The sequence below is a fragment of the Pelobates fuscus genome, chromosome 1 (genome assembly GCF_036172605.1).
Source record: "Pelobates fuscus isolate aPelFus1 chromosome 1, aPelFus1.pri, whole genome shotgun sequence".
Lineage (NCBI taxonomy): Eukaryota > Metazoa > Chordata > Amphibia > Anura > Pelobatidae > Pelobates > Pelobates fuscus.
In genome coordinates, this window is record NC_086317.1 from 200,230,357 (window position 1) to 200,254,435 (window position 24,079).

Sequence of the window (24,079 nt, forward strand, 5' to 3'; positions counted from 1 at the left end):
AGTGATTGGAAAGAGAAAACGTGGAGTGCACCCTATCATTTTGTAATTTATTTAGAAGTAGAATTCATTTAAAAAACAAACAAACTAAAAACATACAAAGTCCTGATCGGGACATTTTATGTTTTTGAAATCAAAATCATCACAGGAATTGAAAAACACGTGGAGTGTACCCCATCTTTTGAAAATTTATATATATGATATTCTATTTATTTTTATTGTGTGTGTGTGTGTCAGACGTAGATTGTCTGAAGAGTATTGGTTTGGAACATAAAATTCGTATTAAAGATTAAATGTACTGTGTATTTTTTTTTTTATTTTTTTTTTTATTAAATACATGTATTTGAACTTACTAAACCTCAACATTCCAGTAGAAATACAGAAAATAAAACATAAAAAATATTCGATTACATCAGTTTTAATCTATGGGACTTTTAGACATATAATGATCCCTTGTAGCTCCACAGGGAATGGGAGCTTTAATTTTTGTGATAATAATTCCCTGTTTCTGATGGGTGCATTACTTTTTTCTTCAGCTGTGTTAGGCTTACCCAACTGTATCTCATCAGGACAGAGCATATATTTACACCTGACCACAACACTGTTTTTTAATTTTAGCCCATCAGTAGATTAAAAATTATCTGATTGCTCCTTATTGTCAGGTGTTTGCAGTACATCACCGTCTTTAGAGGAGGAGTAATCATCTAATTTTTACTTTCCTTTTTGAACCTACACTTGTTCCACTCACCCAAATATATTTTCTGGTAAAAGTAGCAGATACATAATGAATGTGATGTGTGTTTGAGACAGAAGTTGTACATTCTCAATCTCCGGGCCCCCAGATGTTGCTGAACTACAACTGCCATGATTCTCTGGCTATCTATTCTCTGGCTAATTCAAAGAATCATGGGAGTTGTAGTTCAGCAACATCTGGGGGGGCCGGAGTTTGAGGAACCCTGTTCTAACTTTTCATAAACTGTCATTTTATTATTTATTTCTTTTTTTACATGGTTCCAGACACTTATTTTAACCCCTTAACCTCCCTGGCGGTATGATTATGTCAGGAATTTTGTACCAAAAGCGGTACCATTTTTTTGCATTTGAATTACCCGCCCAGTTCCGCCCCCATGTCAGGCATGTCAATCAAATTTTAATTAATCAAATCACATAATTACGTTAAAAGATTATTTAAATATACATGTAGAATTTTAATATATATGCATTTATAGGTATTTAAATTCTACGTGTATACTAATGTAATCTTTTATGTAATTATATGTATTTATCTATATATATATATATATATTTGCGGTTATTTGTATTTTATATATATATATATATATATATATATATAGATTGTCATTCTAAGTGTATTTTGTTACCGATATATATATATATATATATATATATATATATATATATATATTAATAACAAAATACAGTTAGAATGAAATTACATATGCATATATAATTTATATTAAATTTTGTTTCAATATTTTATTTATTTATTTTATTTATTTATTATTTTAATTATACGTATTTATATATAATATATATATGTACATCTATTATATATATAATATATATACATATTATATATATGTAACGTCATTCTAAGTGTATTTTAATATTAATATATATACTTATATTAATATTAAAATACACTTTGTATGACGTTACATATATATAATATGTATATATATTATTATATAATATATATACATAATATATATATATATATATATATATATATATATATATATATAAAAATATATTTAATTTATTTTTACACTTGTCTTTTATTTATTTTTTTATACTTCCCACCAGCAGGGGGACTGTCTGATATTTCAAACAGTCCCCCTGCTGGCAGATCCACAGCCAGCTATAGAGGGCCATGTGATCGCTCTTTGAGAGCGATCACATGGCCCCCGGGGGCCTGATTTGCCGTGGGAGGGCTGCCTGGGCTGTGAGGCAGTCCTCCCGAAGCGGATCGCGGCGGAGGTAAGTACATCTTATCTACCCCGAGCGTGACTCGGGGTTACCGCTTCTGGCAGCGAAAATTAACCCTGAGTCACGCTCGGGAATACCGCCAGGGAGGTTAAGGACCGGACTTTTTTTGCGATGTTGTACATTTGCGACCAGGCATCTTTTTGACACTTTTGTGGTGTTTGTGTTTAGCTGTAATTTTCCGCTCTCTCATTTACTGTTCCCATACAAATTATATATTGTTTTTTTCAGGACAAAAGGGGCTTTCTTTACATACCATTATTTATATAATCTCATGTAATTTAATTTAAAAAAAATGAAAAAATATGATGAAAAATTGGAAAAATACACGTTTTTTGACTTTTATGTGAAAAATCTTTTACTCATCTACAAAAGCGAATGGAAAAAAAACTACTAAATAGATTCAAAATGTTGTCCTGAGTTCAAAAATACCCAGTGTTTACATGTTTTTTGCTATTTTTTTGCATGTTATAGGGCTATAAGTACAAGTAGGATATTGCGGTTTCAAAACATACATTTTTAAAATGTATCAATAGTGACATTGTAACACTATTATCTGTCATAAATTGCTAAATAACACCCCACATGTACATATTTTTTTAAAAGTAGACAACCCAGGGTATTCAATATGGGGTATGTCCAGACTTTTTTAGTAGCCACTTAGTCGCAAACACTGGCCAAAGTTAGCGTTCATATTTGTTTGTGTGTGAAAAAAGTAAAAAACTAAATTGAACGCTAATTTTGGCCAGTGTTTGTGACTAAGTGGTTACTAAAAAAGACTGGACATAACCCAAGGTATTGCAAATGGGGTGTCTTCTTTTGCAAATGGTATGCCATCATGGGGGTAATTCTCATTCCTGGGCTACCATACGCTCTCAAAGGCAACATAACCAACCTGGCCATTTTCAATGTAAAAATATTTGACCCATATATTTGACCCTGTAACTTTCAAAAACGCTATAAAACCTGTACATGGGGGGTCCTGTTCTACTCAGGAGACTTTGCTGAACACAAATATTAGTGTTTCAAAACTGGAAAATGTATCACAACAATTATATCATCAGTAAAAGTGCTGTTTGTGTGTGAAAAATGCAAAAAGTCACTTTCACTGACAATATCATCGCTGTGATATGTTTTACTGTTTTGAATCACTGATATTTGTGTTCAGCGAAGTCTCCCGAGTAAAACAGTACCCCCCATGTACAGGTTTTAGGGTGTCGTAGAACAGGGTAAAATACAGTGATGGCAAATTAAATTCTCTGGACTTTCGGCCTGGGTTGGCAGGCAGGTCCCTTAAATTGCAATCAATAAAATAACTTAATTATGTAAAAATATTACATAAATACGCACGTAGAATTTAAATATATATGCATATTTATATATTTGAAGTCTACGTGTATATTTATATAATTATTTATGTAATTTTGTATATGGACATATGAATAGATTGCATTCTTTTTATTTATTTATATATACATAGATATATATATACAATTTCATTCTAAGTGTATTTTGATTATAAATATATATATTATCAAAATACAGTTAGAATAACATTTCGTATAGATATAATTTTTTAAATTTTTATTATTTTTAATTTTTTTAATTTAAATTATTTATTATTCGTATTTTATAATATATATATATATATATATATATACAATATATATAGTTATTATATATATTATATATACCGTATATACTAGAGTATAAGCCGAGTTTTTTAGCACATTTTTTGTGCTAAAAAACCCCAACTCGGCTTATACTCGAGTCAATTGTCTGTATTATGGCAATTTGCATTGCCATAATACAGACTGGGGGAGAGGGGGGCTGGCAGAGCTGTACTTACCTCTCCTGCAGCTCCTGCAGCTCCTGTCCGCTCTCTCCTCCTCCGCGCCGTCCGTTCAGCACCTCGGTCAGCTCCCAGTGTAAATCTCGCGAGAGCCGTGGCTCTCGCGAGACTTACACTGTGAGCTGACAGAGGGAGCTGCACGGACGGTGCGGAGGAGGAGAGAGCTGACAGGAGCTGCAGGAGAGGTAAGTACAGCTCTGCCAGCCCCCCTCTCCCCCCACTGAACTACCAATGCTGGACCACCAGGGAAGGAGCCCCCCTCCCTGCCATATATCAAGCAGGGAGGGGGGACGAAAAAAAATAATGAATAATAAAAAAAAAAAAAATTAAATAATAAAAAAAATAATACAATAATAATAATAATAATAATTAAATAAATAAAAATAATAATAATAATAATAACAAAATGTTTTAAATAATAAAATTTTAAATAATAAAAAAAAAACACCCACCCCCCACCAAGGCTCTGCAACTCACACACTCACACACTCACACACTCACACGCTGCACTCACACGCTGCACTCACACACTCACGCTGCACTCACACACTCACGCTGCACTCATTATACACATACACTCACACACTCACGCTGCACTCACACACTCACGCTGCACTCATTATACACATACACTCACACACTCACGCTGCACTCATTATACACATACACTCACACACTCATGCTGCATTCATTATACACATACACTCACACACTCACGCTGCATTCATTATACACATACACTCACACACTCACGCTGCATTCATTATACACATACACTCACACACTCACGCTGCATTCATTATACACATACACTCACACACTCACGCTGCATTCATTATACACATACACTCACACACTCACGCTGCATTCATTATACACATACACTCACACACTCACGCTGCATTCATTATACACATACACTCACACACTCACGCTGCATTCATTATACACATACACTCACGCTGCATTCATTATACACATACACTCACGCTGCATTCATTATACACATACACTCACGCTGCATTCATTATACACATACACTCACGCTGCATTCATTATACACATACACTCACGCTGCATTCATTATACACATACACTCACGCTGCATTCATTATACACATACACTCACGCTGCATTCATTATACACATACACTCACGCTGCATTCATTATACACATACACTCACGCTGCATTCATTATACACATACACTCACGCTGCATTCATTATACACATACACTCACGCTGCATTCATTATACACTCACACTGCATTCATTATACACACACACTGCATTCATTATACACACACACTGCATTCATTATACACACACTGTAAATAAATATTCAATTAATATATTTTTTTAGGATCTAATTTTATTTAGAAATTTACCAGTAGCTGCTGCATTTCTCACCCTAGTCTTATACTCGAGTCAATCAGTTTTCCCAGTTTTTTTGGGTAAAATTAGGGGCCTCGGCTTATATTCGGGTCGGCTTATACTCGAGTATATACGGTACATGTGTAAATTAATTAGAAGTGTATTTTTATATTAATATATGTACATATTAATATAAAAATACACTTAGCATGACATTATATATATGATATATAGACATATATTATATAGGTATAATATATGTCTATATATCATATATATATATATATATACACATATATAATAATATTTTTTTTTTTTATTAACTTTCACTTTAATTTTTTTTTTTTTTTTTTTACAGTTGCAGGGAGACTGCCTGTCAGCACAGACAGTCCCCCTGCAGGCAGACACATGGACACCTATTGTGACCATGTGGTCGCCCTGTTGGGCGATCACATGGCCCCAGGGATCCTAAACCGCCATGGGGAGACTGTCTGGGCTGCAGGCAGTCTCCCCACACCGGGAGCACCGCCGATCGCCGCCGGGGGAACGACGGCGATCGGGTAAGTACATTTTAAATTTAGGACGGTTCAGGACCGTCGTCGGTCGGCAAGGGAAAAATGCCGATGACGGTCCTGAACCGTCTAGCGTCCTCAAGGGGTTAACAATTCCTCAAATGCCATCCACAACAACCTTTCCATGGGCTGTTGCGAAAAAATGCCATGAAATTGTTCTGTCAAATTTCTTTGGTAATACATGCAGTACTGTAATGGCAGTGTGGTCCAAATTGGTTGGTTTCTGATTTATAGATTTTGTCACTGGCCACTCTCAGCCAATCAGCTGTGCCACTACCCATTCTGCAAAAACCTTTAGACAATTTTAGAAAACGGAAGGGCAGAAATGTAGAGAGATCTGCTCTGGAACACATACATTTTGGTTAAACCATTCTATAATGGTTTAACCCGTTAAGGTGAGCCAGTGCCAGGGACCTCCTGGCACCAAATACAACTTACTTTTGATGAGTGTTTCTTTATGGGTTAAATGCTTTTATTTTGTCGTTCTACATTTGCATGTTCTCTTGCATTATACACATTGCACACATAATTTAATGCGTCATTATTTTACTCCCATTGCAGTTAGTGAATACATTCTTCAGTTTCCTGAGGCGGAAGACTGACTTTTTTGTGGGTGGTGAAAGTGGAGCAGCGGAGAAGGTACAGGAGTGTTTTTATTTTATTTTCCTCTTTGTTTTTGGGGTTAATATAAAACTTCAAACAAGTAGGGTTTACCTGATGCCTGTATTCATTCCAGCTCATCCATGAAGCCTTTAACCACCATAACAAACTTTCTCGTGCCACTCAAGAAAAAATAGAGGCTGAGAAGAGGGAGGCACAAAAGCGGGAACATGTGGTAAAGCAAAAACCAATGGAAAGGGATGAGCCCAGGATCACAGAGCTGACTGATGAAGAAGCAGAGAAACTTCAAAAAGAGATTGATAAGGTTGGTAGTTTAGTGAGTCTGAGACACTGTTTTCTTAAACAGTACATACTATTATCCATATATTTTACATTTTTCTTAGATTAACCTTTGTTTAACCCCTTAAGGACACATGACATGTGTGACATGTCATGATTCCCTTTTATTCCAGAAGTTTGGTCCTTAAGGGGTTAAAGGGTCATTCTAAGCACCATAACAATGTTATAAGTCTGTGGTGTAGAGGCTAACTGCGCCAACTCTCCGTTATTAAAGTAGCTTATAACTACAGTGAAAAACTGCAACCATCACTACCACTGTTAGCCAGCTTTGCAAAGCAGTCTGTCTGGCAGAACTTGCAGTTCTGGTCTTTCTGCATTCATTTTAATGATATTGTGAGTGCACGCACAACTTAGCCAAAGCTCTTTGTGGAGCAAGCCTGGACCTTGCATGCACAGCTCCCAAGCTCTCTCAATCAATTCAGTGAGCCATGCTGTGAATAAGCTGACAACTGCAACATTATGGCTGGTAACTTGTAGCAGAGGAGTTCCACTCATGCTGTTTGATTAGTGGAACAGCTTGTGTGAAAAAAGAGCAGACTCTATAAACCAGTAATAACTAGAGAAATTCCACTTGTGGTGATGGGTCAAAAAAATTGGCACCACCTCCCTAGTGGAAAAGCACCTTGGTGGACAATCCAGGAGTGTCCTGGGGCTTAACCCCTTTATGTCAAAAGAAAAAAATGATGATAATACTCAAAAAGCTGGAGTGATCCAGACTGGCTGAGTATAGTCCTGGAGAAAAAATCGATAGATCGATAGATAAATAAATAGATAGACAAAAGGATAAATAAATAAATAAATAAATCAATAAATTGATAGCTGTATAATGTGGATACCGTGTAGAATAGGATAAGTGAATTAAGCCAAAATACAGTGATAACAAGCCCTGATGGCTTACCTCCATATATTACCAGAGATACCTAATAGCCTATTCACTCAGAAAATCACACCTGGATACTGACTTTAATCGGCAATTGGCATGGTCAAGTCCAGTGGATTAGAGTGTAAAACATAGGTAAATGTCAGATAGCTGACCCAGGTATCCGAGAAAGGTCACTAAAGAGTCTGTCATACAGGTGAATGCCGAAAGGCTATTTATTGTCACCAGTACATATAGAGCCCATATTTGTACGGCTGTGGATAGCTGGTTAGAACAAAAAATTGCCTAAACTCGGCATAGGGGATAGCATGCAACTACACCTATAGCTAATTGCTATTGCACTATAGTGCTAACCTATATATGGTTACCATAGCTAAACAGGAGATGAGTTCAGCATGTTTGCAAAAGGTTACCCCATAACACCCAGAGGGATTCCCTCTATAGACTCCAATGTAAAATAGTGACCCAACAGCAAAAGGAGGTATAAGAAAAATTAATTAAAGTGCCTCCATGTGCAGAACCATACTTAGAATGTTGGTTGCCTGCACATGGTGATAGATAGCTTAAAGAGAGAAAAAAATGTGAGAGAAAAGAGCCCAAAGAGCCCGACGCGCGTTTCGGTGCTTACTTAGATGCACCTTCGTCAGGGGATGACTGGAGACTAGTCCATAGTCTCCTTTTATATGTAGTCAGTTACTTGAGCCTCTAGGTTGTGTCCAATCAAAAGGCCGGTAGTCCGTTCATTCCGGCGCCAAAACCCCACGTGGTGGTATGCAAATGAGCTGCCTATCGTCATCCAATCCTGTTTCAGTATTAATCTCTCTCGGTTCTAGCCAGCATTAACCCCATCAGTGCCGGGTAAGGTCCCAGACACACCGGTCTTTATGAGAGGGGCGGTGCTGTTTTAGCTGTCAAACATAGCTACAGTGAATATTGAAACTCACACATCCTATTGCTGGGATCAAAAACGGCTCCGTTGTTTCAGTATATGTCGTGATGAAACACATATGTATCATTTATATTGTTGCTGAAAGTATCAGCCGACGGTAACATTGATATTTGCCGATTTTATATGAATAGGACATAGAGATTCGTCGTATAGCCTCAGTGACGAATGGAGGAAATAATGGGTTATAAAGGATATAAAATAACCCAACAAGTCCCATTACACTTATGATGATGGTGATTCACCTCCCTTCGGGTATCTGTTAGCAAGATACTATTAATTGCTCACTCGGGATAGGGGTTATTGTGAGCCTTACTAAGTTTGTAGAACCATCTGGGTGCCGAGTGGGTTCCCAGGTCCCCAGAGGTATACGAGGGGTCAAAAAGGCTTCAGTCATTCTCAGAGTTCCAGAGCACATCTCTATTTGCTACGAGATGTGATGTGAGTTGTGACATGGCCTAATTGACCAATGATCAACCGGGATGAGAATAAAGGTCGTTAGGGATAGTAGTATTATTGTATCAATGGTGCACTTCCTTTGAAGTGTCAGAGATAGACATCATAATGAGTTCATGCATACAGAGGTCTGAATAGCTCGGCGATTACAGCTGCTACCACTGTGGCAGTATGCTCATCAACCTTTTAGTCATGTTTATACTAGCCCTCGTATTTACAATGCCATTTTAAAGCATATGTGGGGATTGGGTGGTGTGAAGGATAGACGTTAATGCAGAGGAGGGGTTTGTTGTAATTCTATTTCTATGGACACGCCAATTGTGGGTCTTAGAGGTACAGTGGTTATGGTAGAACGTATTTACATATTTACAAAATTTACACTATATACAGATTGTGTCTACTATTAGTCTATAATGTTGAGGCTTGCTCACAAAGATAGACACAGGCGATAGATTAGAGATTACATGGTTTTCACAGATCAAATAAAAGGGGTATAAGAGAAGCCTTCGTTGAGGCCATTGGGAGAGAGGGTTTTGAGTGTAAAAATCCAAAAGCTCTCACGTTGTAATAGTTTTACATCTATATCTCCCTTTCTAGGTCCCAGTTTAATTCTTTCAATGCCATTGAAACGTAGGCCCTGTGCTGAGCCATCGTGTCTTAGTTTGAGATGTCGAGAGATGACCGTATCGACTTGTCTAGAGGGGTTTACAGAGTTTACATGTTCCAGAATTCTTTTCTTAAAAGGTCTAAAGGTCTTGCCCACATATTTTAGATTGCAACTGCAGGTTAGGAGATAGATCAATCCTGTTGTTTGACAGTTAAAGAAGGTATTGGTTATATGTGTGTGTGTGTGTGTTGGTTGAATCCGAAAAGGTCTTTGACTTTTTTCGAATGTATTTACAGGCTTTGCATCTTCCACATTGAAAAGTGCCGGTTGCTGGAGACATCAGCCATGTATTTTCTACTTTTGGTAGTGGGAGATGGCTTGGTACAAGTAAGTCCTTCAAATTGCGGCCTCTTCTGGCTGTAAGTGATACACGTGGAGTTAAAACCTCTTTGAGATGTTGGTCTTGATATATCAAAGGCCAATACCTTTCTAGTATCCGTTTCACCGGGTCCCATCCAGTGTCAAAGGTACCGATACATCTGATCAGGTTTTGTGTCGTGTCTTTGGTGGCATTGTCATCTAGGAGAGTTGATCTATCGGTCATTAGTGCTCTTTTATAGGCGGTTTTAAGGCATCTATTGGAGTAACCCTTCGCCTTGAACTGTAGCCTCAATGTCCTAGCCTTAGTTTTGAACTCATCCATAGTGGAGCAATTGCGTCTCACACGAAGGTATTGTCCTACTGGTATCCCATACTTCAGAGGCCTAGGGTGATGACTTTGCCAGTTTAAGAAACTGTTGGTGGCTGTGGGTTTCTTAAACAGGGTAGTAGAGATATGGTTACAAAAAACAAAACATAGAAAGGGGGGTGCTATATATACATAAAATACTTCAAATACTTATGTCTGTACAAGGAAGGTCTTACTGCTGATAGTCAAATCAAATCAATCTAGAAAAACAAAAACAGATTGCACATAGCATAATACTGTATGAGGAAAAATAAAATCAATAATGGTGGTTTGGGTCACTCACGATAAACAGAGCCTATTGTAGCAGGCTCTGACTGTATGGGCTCATCAAAATCTCTGTATGCTGTATGTTCCAACAGGATCAGCTCCAGGATCAGCTCCCTCCTCCTCTTAGTACTCTTCCAATCACACCAAAGAAACCAAATGGTAAGGTGTAAAAAGGATTTATTCAGAATACTATTAAACAAAATAAAATGACAAAGCACTACGCGTTTCGACTGTTCAGTCTTCTTCAAAGGTGCATAACATACAAGTCCCTCTGATTTCTTTAAATACATCCGGAGTTGTTGATTTTCGCGGGTAAAAGTTCGTGTTACTTCCGGGTTGTGATGTCACTTCCGGGTCCGCCGGCTCAATTTGCGTCATATGACGTCATCACGCTTCCGCCCGTCTGGCATCCTTCAACCTGGATGTTTATGCTTACGGACGCCATTTTTGTACCTGGCATTGTACTAGCGAACTATACTTAGATGAGGGAGAATAGATCAGGCAAAACTATAACATACATATTGTAGAAATCCGCTTACAAAGCTGGTAACATATATATTATACTCTACAATATTAGGAGAAAATACTAGAAAAAGGAAAATAAGAAACCATTAAAATTATCCTTATTGGAACCGAAAAGATTAAGTTTATCGGTAATAAGAAAGGGAGGGGGTTAAAACAATATAACCCTTTCTCGAAAAAAGTAAAAATATACTATTTTAAAAGAAGGAAATCCTTCCATATAACAAAAAAATGGATATGAGAAATATATAAAAAATATATAAAAAAATATATATATAACCCCTATAATCTGGGCTGAACTTTTAGATAAGGGCTGCCATCTCAAAGTCCACATTGAGCCCGCCCGGGGTCAGTGTTCCTAGATCAAAGATCCACCTCATCTCACAGCGGCTCAATGCGGACTCGAGATGACCTCCCCTCCAATGGGGTTTAATGGCTTGGATCCCAAAAAAACTGAGCCCCGCAGGGTTTCCACCATGTACATTTAAAAAATGTGTAGAAACACTATGTTTTAAAAAGCCTCTCCTTATATTGTAGATGTGCTCACGTATCCTTTACCTGTTTATCGTGAGTGACCCAAACCACCATTATTGATTTTATTTTTCCTCATACAGTATTATGCTATGTGCAATCTGTTTTTGTTTTTCTAGATTGATTTGATTTGACTATCAGCAGTAAGACCTTCCTTGTACAGACATAAGTATTTGAAGTATTTTATGTATATATAGCACCCCCCTTTCTATGTTTTGTTTTTTGTATCCATTCGTATAGTGCCTTTGGGTGATTTCTAGGCACTTGGGGGTAGTTGCTGTGCTTTCACCTTTATACCAGTATTAATAGCGCCAATCCACCCACAGATATTTTCTTGGAAAGTATCTATTTTTGTTCACTAGCAGTTCAATCACCAGGGTGTGGGCAGCTTAAGTCACAATGGCCATTTTTGAGAAAAGAACTAAGTTGCAGAAATGGTCAGAAGAGATTTTCCAGGAAACAGAAATTGAGACCCCGGAAAAATATAAAATTACTGACAATTTAAAAGATATGGGTTTACTGCTAGAAAAACTGTTAACCAAGGAGTTAAAAATCAAATGGGAGGTTTTCACCATGGAAAAATATTTAAGTGATCAAATAACCCCTAGGGGACTCCGATTTACAAAATACCCCACATTTGATCAGGATGACAAAAGGTTCATGGATATATGGGAAAGGGCCTTAGAGTCTTTCTCAATAACCATGATGCAAATCATAGTAGATCAAAGAAAAATAAATTTAGAGGTCCTGGATAAAATTATTAAAGAAATCAAAGTCAAATTAGAACCCTATATTGGAACCAGGGACTTTGAATTGATTTCTGATCCTATTATTGAGAAATTGGATAAATTAGAGACTATCATTATCACCAATAAAAAGAAAAAATACCAACGAGACATTAATGATTATGCCACCAACAATGTTAGGAAAAAACCAAAAAATTATCCTAACCAAAGAGAGTCCAGATCAGGAGAAAGAAGTAGACAAAAGGAGAGGGAACCTTTTTCCAACAACTATGTTCCCAAACGAACAAGAACTAAATCCCCAATAAGACAAAACTCTAGGTCAGAATGGAGGGAGGTAAAAAGAACGAGACGTAGCGAAAGAACAAATCATTATGACTACCCTTTAAAATCTGATACTCGTGTGATTCCCCAGGAGTATGATTATAAAAGAAGGAACCAATACAAACATAATTCTGATCAAGGTTATCGTTTTTCTAGTAGAGAAAGTAGGAGAATCCCAACATCTAACCGATTTGAACCCCTGAATCAAATAGAAAAACAAAGAAATGCTCCTTTTTTAGAGGAGCGTTGGGACGAACCCCTAGACAAAACCCCACTCCCTACAAAAAGGAGATATCGAGAAGTAGAAGAAGGGGAAATAGAGGAGGAAAAAGACTGGAGAGACCCAAGAGGAAAAGTGATGAGGAGGTAAAAATCTTCAATCTTTCCGAAAAAGTTTTAAATTGTGACCAAATAAAAATCCTAGGAAAAGGTTTTAAGTTCGTCCCTAGCTGTAATATTGACCAATTCGAAGCTTACACAGACATAAATCGCTTTATGCGAAAATTGTGTATAAAAAAATTCTTTGATAGAAAACCACAGGTGGAAAATGTGACTAGTGGAGTAACAGGAAACATTGTACATACCGAATTAAAAGCCCCTTCCACCTTTTACCCCATCCATCTAAAATCTAATGCCATGAAGGTCTTTGAAAAAGCATGCACCAAAGACATTAGAAAGATAAAAATAAACAAAAGGAATAATCTCACGAAATCAGAAGTAGTGGCACTACAAGATTTAAGAAAAGATTCAGAGATTGTAATCAAACCAGCGGATAAGGGGGGGGGGGTGGTAGTTATGGACAGGGCCAAATACATTACGGAAATTAATCGGCAGTTGGAAGATAAAGATACCTATGTCAAATTAAATAAAAATCCCCAACAAGATATCCAAAAGATTTTTTTGGAATATCTAGATAAAGGCTTTCTAAAAGAAATTTTAACTAAGAAAGAGTATGACTATTTAAACATAAAATCTCCAAAAATCCCTGTAATTTACATATTACCAAAACTCCATAAAGATGTGAATAACCCCCCAGGGAGACCTATTGTCTCTGGAGTGGGTTCACTTCTTTCGAATCTGTCTAAATATATAGATACGATTCTCCAACCCTTAGTGAAGGAAAACCCCTCATACCTGAAAGACTCTATGAGCCTATTACAAATACTTAAGAACTTTAGGTGGGAAAGTGACTTCACATTCATTACGTGCGACGTCACTAGCCTATATACCTGTATAGATCACGACATTGGATGTCGAGCCAATTACTCCTTTCTGGAAACATCCGGGTTGTACCCCAAGGAACAAATAGACTTTGTGATGGAAGGAATTTCGTTAATCCTTCGGAACAATTTCTTTTGGTTCGAGGGGGAGTACTATCTGCAACGTCGGGGGACCGCTATGGGGACCAGATTCGCACCCAGTTATGCTAATTTATTTATGGCTTTTTGGGAAAATTCTTTTGTTTATTCCCAGCACGACTGGAGTGCGAATCTGGTCCTCTATAGGAGGTATATAGACGACATTTTCATTATTTGGAGGGGGGATCATTCCACCTTTTTGGAATATTTCGACTTCTTGAATTCTAATGAGTGGAATGTTAAGCTCACTCAGGAATATAGCCAGCAGAAAATCCATTTTTTGGATTTAGAGATCTCAGCTACAGGAAATAGTATTGACACATGCACTTTCTTTAAGCCGGTTGATGTGAACGGATATATCCACAAAAAAAGTTGTCATTTCCGTCCATGGTTAGAGAGCATACCGAAGGGTCAATTCTTACGCATGAGACGGAACTGTACAAAAATAGAAACCTTTGATCTCCAATCCCGAATTCTAAAAGAACAATTTCTAATGAAAGGATATTGTAACGAACTTTTAGATCAGGAGATAGAATTGGTTAGAAATATGGAAAGGAACACTCTACTAGAATATAAATCAAAAACCATATCAGAGGAAAAACAAGATAAAATACCTATCATCTGCAATTATAGTCAAGATCACAGAGAGCTTAAAAAAATCTTTAATAAACATTGGTATATCCTCCAACAGGATGAAGAAATCCTACCATACCTTTATGATAAACCCAAATTAATTTTTAGAGGGGCGCAAAATCTAAGACAGAAATTAACCTCGAGTTATTTAGAAGCTCCTAAATTGAAAGAAAATTTTCTAACTATCAATAAATCCCTACAGAAAGGTTTTCACTATTGTGGGGAGTGTATGGGTTGTAGGAACCACCAGAGTAAACCGAAAAAAGTAGAGGCTTTTCACTCTAAGATTGGCTCTGTTAATTTTAAAATTAATTCATTTATGACCTGTCACACTAAGAATGTGGTGTACTTGCTCACGTGTCCTTGTGGACTCCAATATGTGGGGAAAACTTCAAGAAACTTAAAGACAAGGATACGTGAGCACATCTACAATATAAGGAGAGGCTTTTTAAAACATAGTGTTTCTACACATTTTTTAAATGTACATGGTGGAAACCCTGCGGGGCTCAGTTTTTTTGGGATCCAAGCCATTAAACCCCATTGGAGGGGAGGTCATCTCGAGTCCGCATTGAGCCGCTGTGAGATGAGGTGGATCTTTGATCTAGGAACACTGACCCCGGGCGGGCTCAATGTGGACTTTGAGATGGCAGCCCTTATCTAATAAGTTCAGCCCAGATTATAGGGGTTATATATATATTTTTTATATATTTTTTATATATTTCTCATATCCATTTTTTTGTTATATGGAAGGATTTCCTTCTTTTAAAATAGTATATTTTTACTTTTTTCGAGAAAGGGTTATATTGTTTTAACCCCCTCCCTTTCTTATTACCGATAAACTTAATCTTTTCGGTTCCAATAAGGATAATTTTAATGGTTTCTTATTTTCCTTTTTCTAGTATTTTCTCCTAATATTGTAGAGTATAATATATATGTTACCAGCTTTGTAAGCGGATTTCTACAATATGTATGTTATAGTTTTGCCTGATCTATTCTCCCTCATCTAAGTATAGTTCGCTAGTACAATGCCAGGTACAAAAATGGCGTCCGTAAGCATAAACATCCAGGTTGAAGGATGCCAGACGGGCGGAAGCGTGATGACGTCATATGACGCAAATTGAGCCGGCGGACCCGGAAGTGACATCACAACCCGGAAGTAACACGAACTTTTACCCGCGAAAATCAACAACTCCGGATGTATTTAAAGAAATCAGAGGGACTTGTATGTTATGCACCTTTGAAGAAGACTGAACAGTCGAAACGCGTAGTGCTTTGTCATTTTATTTTGTTTAATAGTATTCTGAATAAATCCTTTTTACACCTTACCATTTGGTTTCTTTGGTGTGATTGGAAGAGTACTAAGAGGAGGAGGGAGCTGATCCTGGAGCTGATCCTGTTGGAACATACAGCATACAGAGATTTTGATGAGCCCATACAGTCAGAGCCTGCTACAATAGGCTCTGTTTATCGTGAGTGACCCAAACCACCATTATTGATTTTATTTTTCCTCATACAGTATTATGCTATGTGCAATCTGTTTTTGTTTTTCTAGATTGATTTGATTTGACTATCAGCAGTAAGACCTTCCTTGTACAGACATAAGTATTTGAAGTATTTTATGTATATATAGCACCCCCCTTTCTATGTTTTGTTTTTTGTATCCATTCGTATAGTGCCTTTGGGTGATTTCTAGGCACTTGGGGGTAGTTGCTGTGCTTTCACCTTTATACCAGTATTAATAGCGCCAATCCACCCACAGATATTTTCTTGGAAAGTATCTATTTTTGTTCAGTAGAGATATGGTGTTCGTCGTCCGTGGTTTTTAAGGTTAGGTCCAGAAAATTGATTTGTTTGCCACCCACCTCGTGTGTTAGTCTGAGGTTCAAGTTGTTGGTATTTAATGCTTTCACAAAATCCTCAAATCTTTCTGTTGAGCCTGTCCACACAATTAGCACGTTGTCTATGTAGCGTTTCCAGAGTTTGATGTATTCATGGTATTCCAAGAACTGCTGGCTAAACACGATGTTCTCCTCCCACCACCCCAGGTGGAGGTTCGCATATGAGGGTGCGCAAGTCGTCCCCATAGCAGTTCCTCTCACCTGGTGGTAGTGGGTACCTTCAAAAAGGAAATAATTGTGTGTAAGGATAAATTGTAGGAGTTGTAGTACGAATTGGTTATGGTCACCCAGAGATGTATCTCGTGTCTGGGGAAAGTATTGAACGTTATTCAGGCCCGTTTTGTGAGGGATAGAGCTGTAGAGTCCTTCTACATCCAAGCTACACAGCTTTGCCACAATGGGCAGTGTCAGACTATTAAGTGCTTTCAGTGTTTGTTTAGTATCTCTTAAGTATGAGGGGAGAATTTTGACAAGGCCACTTAGAATACGTTCCACGTAGATACTGCAGTTCTGGGTGAGATTATTATTACCCGATACTATCGGTCTCCCAGTAAGTATTTCCTGTTGCTTATGTATCTTTGGTAATGCATAGAAGGTGGCTATGGTAGGTTTTTTGTTGAGCATAAATTTGTGTTCATCTATGCTTATGAGTTTATTCTGAAGAGCCTGATCCAGGATATTCTTAAGATCCACCAGGAATCTATTAGTAGGGTCTGCGACTAGTGCTGCATACGTATCCCTATCATCCAGTAATCTGTGTACCATTTTGACGTACTCCGTCCTATTTAGACAGAGCCAACCAGGATACAAGACCACAAAGAAACACAAGGAGCAGATCCACAAGAGGGTTCCAACGGAGGAAAGCGTACTGACCCAAGAGAGTCAAATTATCAACCTTTCCTCCTATAAGCTTACTACCATTGAAACGCAGCTTTTGAAAAAAGGCCTATCATTTGTCCCTACACCCAAGTTCAACAAATTTAACTGGACTAAGGATATCCATTTGTTCGCTAGGAAGCTAGCCTTGCATAAGCATCATTGTATACAAAAAACTAAGCAAGCAACAAGACTAGGCCTAGAAGAAAGGGATATGAATTTGCTAGATAATCTGGTGGAACTACTTAATAGCAACGATACCTCCAGTGCACAGTTAGCTCCATTCACAAACCTGAAACCCAAAAGCAAATTCACACCGTATATACCAGAATACAAGTATATCGATCTATTTGTTGAACTGTCCTGTAAAGAAATAGAGACAATGGATAACGAGACACAACCAGGACCCCAGCCCAGTAATCTAAGCACCCAAGAGACCAGAGCACTAGCCAAACTAAGAAAGAATGATACAATAATCATAAAACCATCCGACAAAGGAGGCAACCTGGTAATTCTAAATAGGACGGAGTACGTCAAAATGGTACACAGATTACTGGATGATAGGGATACGTATGCAGCACTAGTCGCAGACCCTACTAATAGATTCCTGGTGGATCTTAAGAATATCCTGGATCAGGCTCTTCAGAATAAACTCATAAGCATAGATGAACACAAATTTATGCTCAACAAAAAACCTACCATAGCCACCTTCTATGCATTACCAAAGATACATAAGCAACAGGAAATACTTACTGGGAGACCGATAGTATCGGGTAATAATAATCTCACCCAGAACTGCAGTATCTACGTGGAACGTATTCTAAGTGGCCTTGTCAAAATTCTCCCCTCATACTTAAGAGATACTAAACAAACACTGAAAGCACTTAATAGTCTGACACTGCCCATTGTGGCAAAGCTGTGTAGCTTGGATGTAGAAGGACTCTACAGCTCTATCCCTCACAAAACGGGCCTGAATAACGTTCAATACTTTCCCCAGACACGAGATACATCTCTGGGTGACCATAACCAATTCGTACTACAACTTCTACAATTTATCCTTACACACAATTATTTCCTTTTTGAAGGTACCCACTACCACCAGGTGAGAGGAACTGCTATGGGGACGACTTGCGCACCCTCATATGCGAACCTCCACCTGGGGTGGTGGGAGGAGAACATCGTGTTTAGCCAGCAGTTCTTGGAATACCATGAATACATCAAACTCTGGAAACGCTACATAGACGACGTGCTAATTGTGTGGACAGGCTCAACAGAAAGATTTGAGGATTTTGTGAAAGCATTAAATACCAACAACTTGAACCTCAGACTAACACACGAGGTGGGTGGCAAACAAATCAATTTTCTGGACCTAACCTTAAAAACCACGGACGACGAACACCATATCTCTACTACCCTGTTTAAGAAACCCACAGCCACCAACAGTTTCTTAAACTGGCAAAGTCATCACCCTAGGCCTCTGAAGTATGGGATACCAGTAGGACAATACCTTCGTGTGAGACGCAATTGCTCCACTATGGATGAGTTCAAAACTAAGGCTAGGACATTGAGGCTACAGTTCAAGGCGAAGGGTTACTCCAATAGATGCCTTAAAACCGCCTATAAAAGAGCACTAATGACCGATAGATCAACTCTCCTAGATGACAATGCCACCAAAGACACGACACAAAACCTGATCAGATGTATCGGTACCTTTGACACTGGATGGGACCCGGTGAAACGGATACTAGAAAGGTATTGGCCTTTGATATATCAAGACCAACATCTCAAAGAGGTTTTAACTCCACGTGTATCACTTACAGCCAGAAGAGGCCGCAATTTGAAGGACTTACTTGTACCAAGCCATCTCCCACTACCAAAAGTAGAAAATACATGGCTGATGTCTCCAGCAACCGGCACTTTTCAATGTGGAAGATGCAAAGCCTGTAAATACATTCGAAAAAAGTCAAAGACCTTTTCGGATTCAACCAACACACACACACATATAACCAATACCTTCTTTAACTGTCAAACAACATTGCAATCTAAAATATGTGGGCAAGACCTTTAGACCTTTTAAGAAAAGAATTCTGGAACATGTAAACTCTGTAAACCCCTCTAGACAAGTCGATACGGTCATCTCTCGACATCTCAAACTAAGACACGATGGCTCAGCACAGGGCCTACGTTTCAATGGCATTGAAAGAATTAAACTGGGACCTAGAAAGGGAGATATAGATGTAAAACTATTACAACGTGAGAGCTTTTGGATTTTTACACTCAAAACCCTCTCTCCCAATGGCCTCAACGAAGGCTTCTCTTATACCCCTTTTATTTGATCTGTGAAAACCATGTAATCTCTAATCTATCGCCTGTGTCTATCTTTGTGAGCAAGCCTCAACATTATAGACTAATAGTAGACACAATCTGTATATAGTGTAAATTTTGTAAATATGTAAATACGTTCTACCATAACCACTGTACCTCTAAGACCCACAATTGGCGTGTCCATAGAAATAGAATTACAACAAACCCCTCCTCTGCATTAACGTCTATCCTTCACACCACCCAATCCCCACATATGCTTTAAAATGGCATTGTAAATACGAGGGCTAGTATAAACATGACTAAAAGGTTGATGAGCATACTGCCACAGTGGTAGCAGCTGTAATCGCCGAGCTACTCAGACCTCTGTATGCATGAACTCATTATGATGTCTATCTCTGACACTTCAAAGGAAGTGCACCATTGATACAATAATACTACTATCCCTAACGACCTTTATTCTCATCCCGGTTGATCATTGGTCAATTAGGCCATGTCACAACTCACATCACATCTCGTAGCAAATAGAGATGTGCTCTGGAACTCTGAGAATGACTGAAGCCTTTTTGACCCCTCGTATACCTCTGGGGACCTGGGAACCCACTCGGCACCCAGATGGTTCTACAAACTTAGTAAGGCTCACAATAACCCCTATCCCGAGTGAGCAATTAATAGTATCTTGCCAACAGATACCCGAAGGGAGGTGAATCACCATCATCATAAGTATGTAATGGGACTTGTTGGGTTATTTTATATCCTTTATAACCCATTATTTCCTCCATTCGTCACTGAGGCTATACGACGAATCTCTATGTCCTATTCATATAAAATCGGCAAATATCAATGTTACCGTCGGCTGATACTTTCAGCAACAATATAAATGATACATATGTGTTTCATCACGACATATACTGAAACAACGGAGCCGTTTTTGATCCCAGCAATAGGATGTGTGAGTTTCAATATTCACTGTAGCTATGTTTGACAGCTAAAACAGCACCGCCCCTCTCATAAAGACCGGTCTGTCTGGGACCTTACCCGGCACTGATGGGGTTAATGCTGGCTAGAACCGAGAGAGATTAATACTGAAACAGGATTGGATGACGATAGGCAGCTCATTTGCATACCACCACGTGGGGTTTTGGCGCCGGAATGAACGGACTACCGGCCTTTTGATTGGACACAACCTAGAGGCTCAAGTAACTGACTACATATAAAAGGAGACTATGGACTAGTCTCCAGTCAGCCCCTGACGAAGGTGCATCTAAGTAAGCACCGAAACGCGCGTCGGGCTCTTTGGGCTCTTTTCTCTCACATTTTTTTCTCTCTTTAAGCTATCTATCACCATGTGCAGGCAACCAACATTCTAAGTATGGTTCTGCACATGGAGGCACTTTAATTAATTTTTCTTATACCTCCTTTTGCTGTTGGGTCACTATTTTACATTGGAGTCTATAGAGGGAATCCCTCTGGGTGTTATGGGGTAACCTTTTGCAAACATGCTGAACTCATCTCCTGTTTAGCCATGGTAACCATATATAGGTTAGCACTATAGTGCAATAGCAATTAGCTATAGGTGTAGTTGCATGCTATCCCCTATGCCGAGTTTAGGCAATTTTTTGTTCTAACCAGCTATCCACAGCCGTACAAATATGGGCTCTATATGTACTGGTGACAATAAATAGCCTTTCGGCATTCACCTGTATGACAGACTCTTTAGTGACCTTTCTCGGATACCTGGGTCAGCTATCTGACATTTACCTATGTTTTACACTCTAATCCACTGGACTTGACCATGCCAATTGCCGATTAAAGTCAGTATCCAGGTGTGATTTTCTGAGTGAATAGGCCATTAGATATCTCTGGTAATATATGGAGGTAAGCCATCAGGGCTTGTTATCACTGTATTTTGGCTTAATTCACTTATCCTATTCTACACGGTATCCACATTATACAGCTATCAATTTATTGATTTATTGATTTATTTATTTATCCTTTTGTCTATCTATTTATTTATCTATCGATCTATCGATTTTTTTCTCCAGGACTATACTCAGCCAGTCTGGATCACTCCAGCTTTTTGAGTATTATCATCATTTTTTTCTTTTGACTCTATAAACCAGAATGAAACGTTACGAGTGTTGTGCTTCTTCCTGGTGAGAGAGTAATTTTGATGTTTCTAATGCTACTACAGGCAAATATTATTTTTTTTATGCATTTAATTACACAGTGCATAATAAATAGTGGGTCAGTTACCTCGTTCTGGGAAACCCGTACAGGCAACCCTCTAATCGACGCAACCCTCAGAATATGGTGCGGAGTGCGCTACTCCAAGCAGCTCACCACATCCCCCAACCCGCTCACACCTATCGCACACAATCCAAAACTAGCAGGAGGGCTGCACCCTGCCACCCTAAAACACATCCAGGCATCACACTGGGTTTACTTGCGCCAGTGGAGCACTGGAACCGACCTCAAACCACTGGCTGACCTGATGCCAGACGGATCTGGATGAATTTCACTACTACCAGATTAGGACCTACTACGCCGCCATGAAGGGCAAAGATCACCTGCACCGGCCCCTACTGTTCCTCGAGCACCTATGCACGTCCAGGCAACAGCTCGCCCATGGGATCTCTACCCTGCACTCTGCCCTCTTAACAAATGGAAATAAGGGCTCACTGGGATTCACTGAGAAAAGGGAGCGTGAGACGGGTTGAACTCACGGACCTAGAATGGAACAAAATGTTCATGCTGATACATAAAGGTTCTATCAGTTCAGATATCAGGAAAGCGGCTACAAAATACTGACGTACTGATACAAGACCCCGGATGTACTCGGGCACGTGCTCCATACCCGGAGAATGTTAGAGATGCGGAACAGAAGTGGGCACAGGCCTACACATCTGGTGGACATGCCCTGTGATCGCCCCATACTGGCAGATGATAAATCATAAGATCCAAGAAATCACCGACACAGACTTACCACTAAAACCCCTGACGAGGCTAACACACACACACACACCACTAGAGGCATACAAAAGGGGCCTCACCATACACTTGCTGAGAGCCGCGAAAACCCTTATCCCTGCACACTGGAAACGTACAGTTGCACCCACCTTCCAGCAATGGATAGGCAGGGTGGAGGACATACATGACATGGAAATGATGACAGCCTCCCTGCAGGGATGCTCGGACAGATGCACTCTGACCTGGTACCCGTGGACGGAATTCGTATCAAGACACAGACACAACAACCCTCCTCTCACGCAACTGGACCGACCGCCGGAGCGTACACTCAAATGGGCAAGGGGACATACCGTTACGGGGCAACCTATAGACACCATACAGCTAGCAGGTTACACAACCGATGCAGGCTTGACTGCTACACAGACCTCCGTAAACCCAACGCCCACACAGACCCTAAGCTGAGGGTTCGCGCATACACACGAACCTCGGGGTCCTGTCAAGCCCAAGATCAGCTCTAACAACAGGACGAGGTGCAGGACCACCCAAATGCCAACCCTAAAATGTGAAACTGGAGGTTAGGCAGCCCTCAAAGGCTGGGTCCACCCCACAAGGGCTACAGTTAAAACAGTCACATAGTAATAAGGGAACTCCAATAAGAGACAGGGAAACAAACCGAAAGGCGCCCTAAAAAGGGCTGAAAAGAACACGCAGACACAAACTTGCCTACACCCCACCCTCCCCGCGCATACTACCATGCAGCAGGATTACGGCCACTCACCTGATGGACCCAATAAGGAGTAGGTTCTTTGACCGCCAACTCACACCTTACAACAAGTTAAATAAATTTTACACTATGCCAGCCAAGAGACAACCGGAACATTCAGAGATAAAATTGCCACAGTTTCCTCCGATTTAACACTAAAAAACAAACCACAGCACTAATAGGAAGCCTGGCGCAACCTAAACTCCAATATACGCTAGGAAGTCGCAGAACTGCTCTGCACCACTAGCCAAACCTAGGTTAACTGCTACATATCTGTTAAACACCGAACTGAATCGATTCACACAGGTGCCTGAACGGCCATACACGTCCAATAGGGCTGCACCAGAAGGCACTTGAGCAATGTTATTGCTTATCAGAAGATACTCTACTAACATATAACGCTGTCCCTGTTTAGATGTTATTAACTGGTCCTCCTGGGATACAAAATGTCGTATGTCCCAAATCTGTTATGC

General features: G+C 39.2%; 1 protein-coding gene across 2 annotated transcripts in view; it reads left to right on the forward strand.

Annotated features, from left to right (window-relative positions):
* NUDC (nuclear distribution C, dynein complex regulator) overlaps window positions 1–24,079 on the forward strand; it is a 43,782-nt gene that overhangs the window by 13,801 nt on the left and 5,902 nt on the right. For both annotated transcript variants that reach the window (XM_063453478.1, XM_063453483.1), the window contains exons 2-3: window positions 6,364–6,441; window positions 6,539–6,727. In XM_063453478.1, the coding sequence (XP_063309548.1) occupies window positions 6,364–6,441; window positions 6,539–6,727 (267 nt within the window). The remainder of the gene's footprint in view (window positions 1–6,363; window positions 6,442–6,538; window positions 6,728–24,079) is intronic.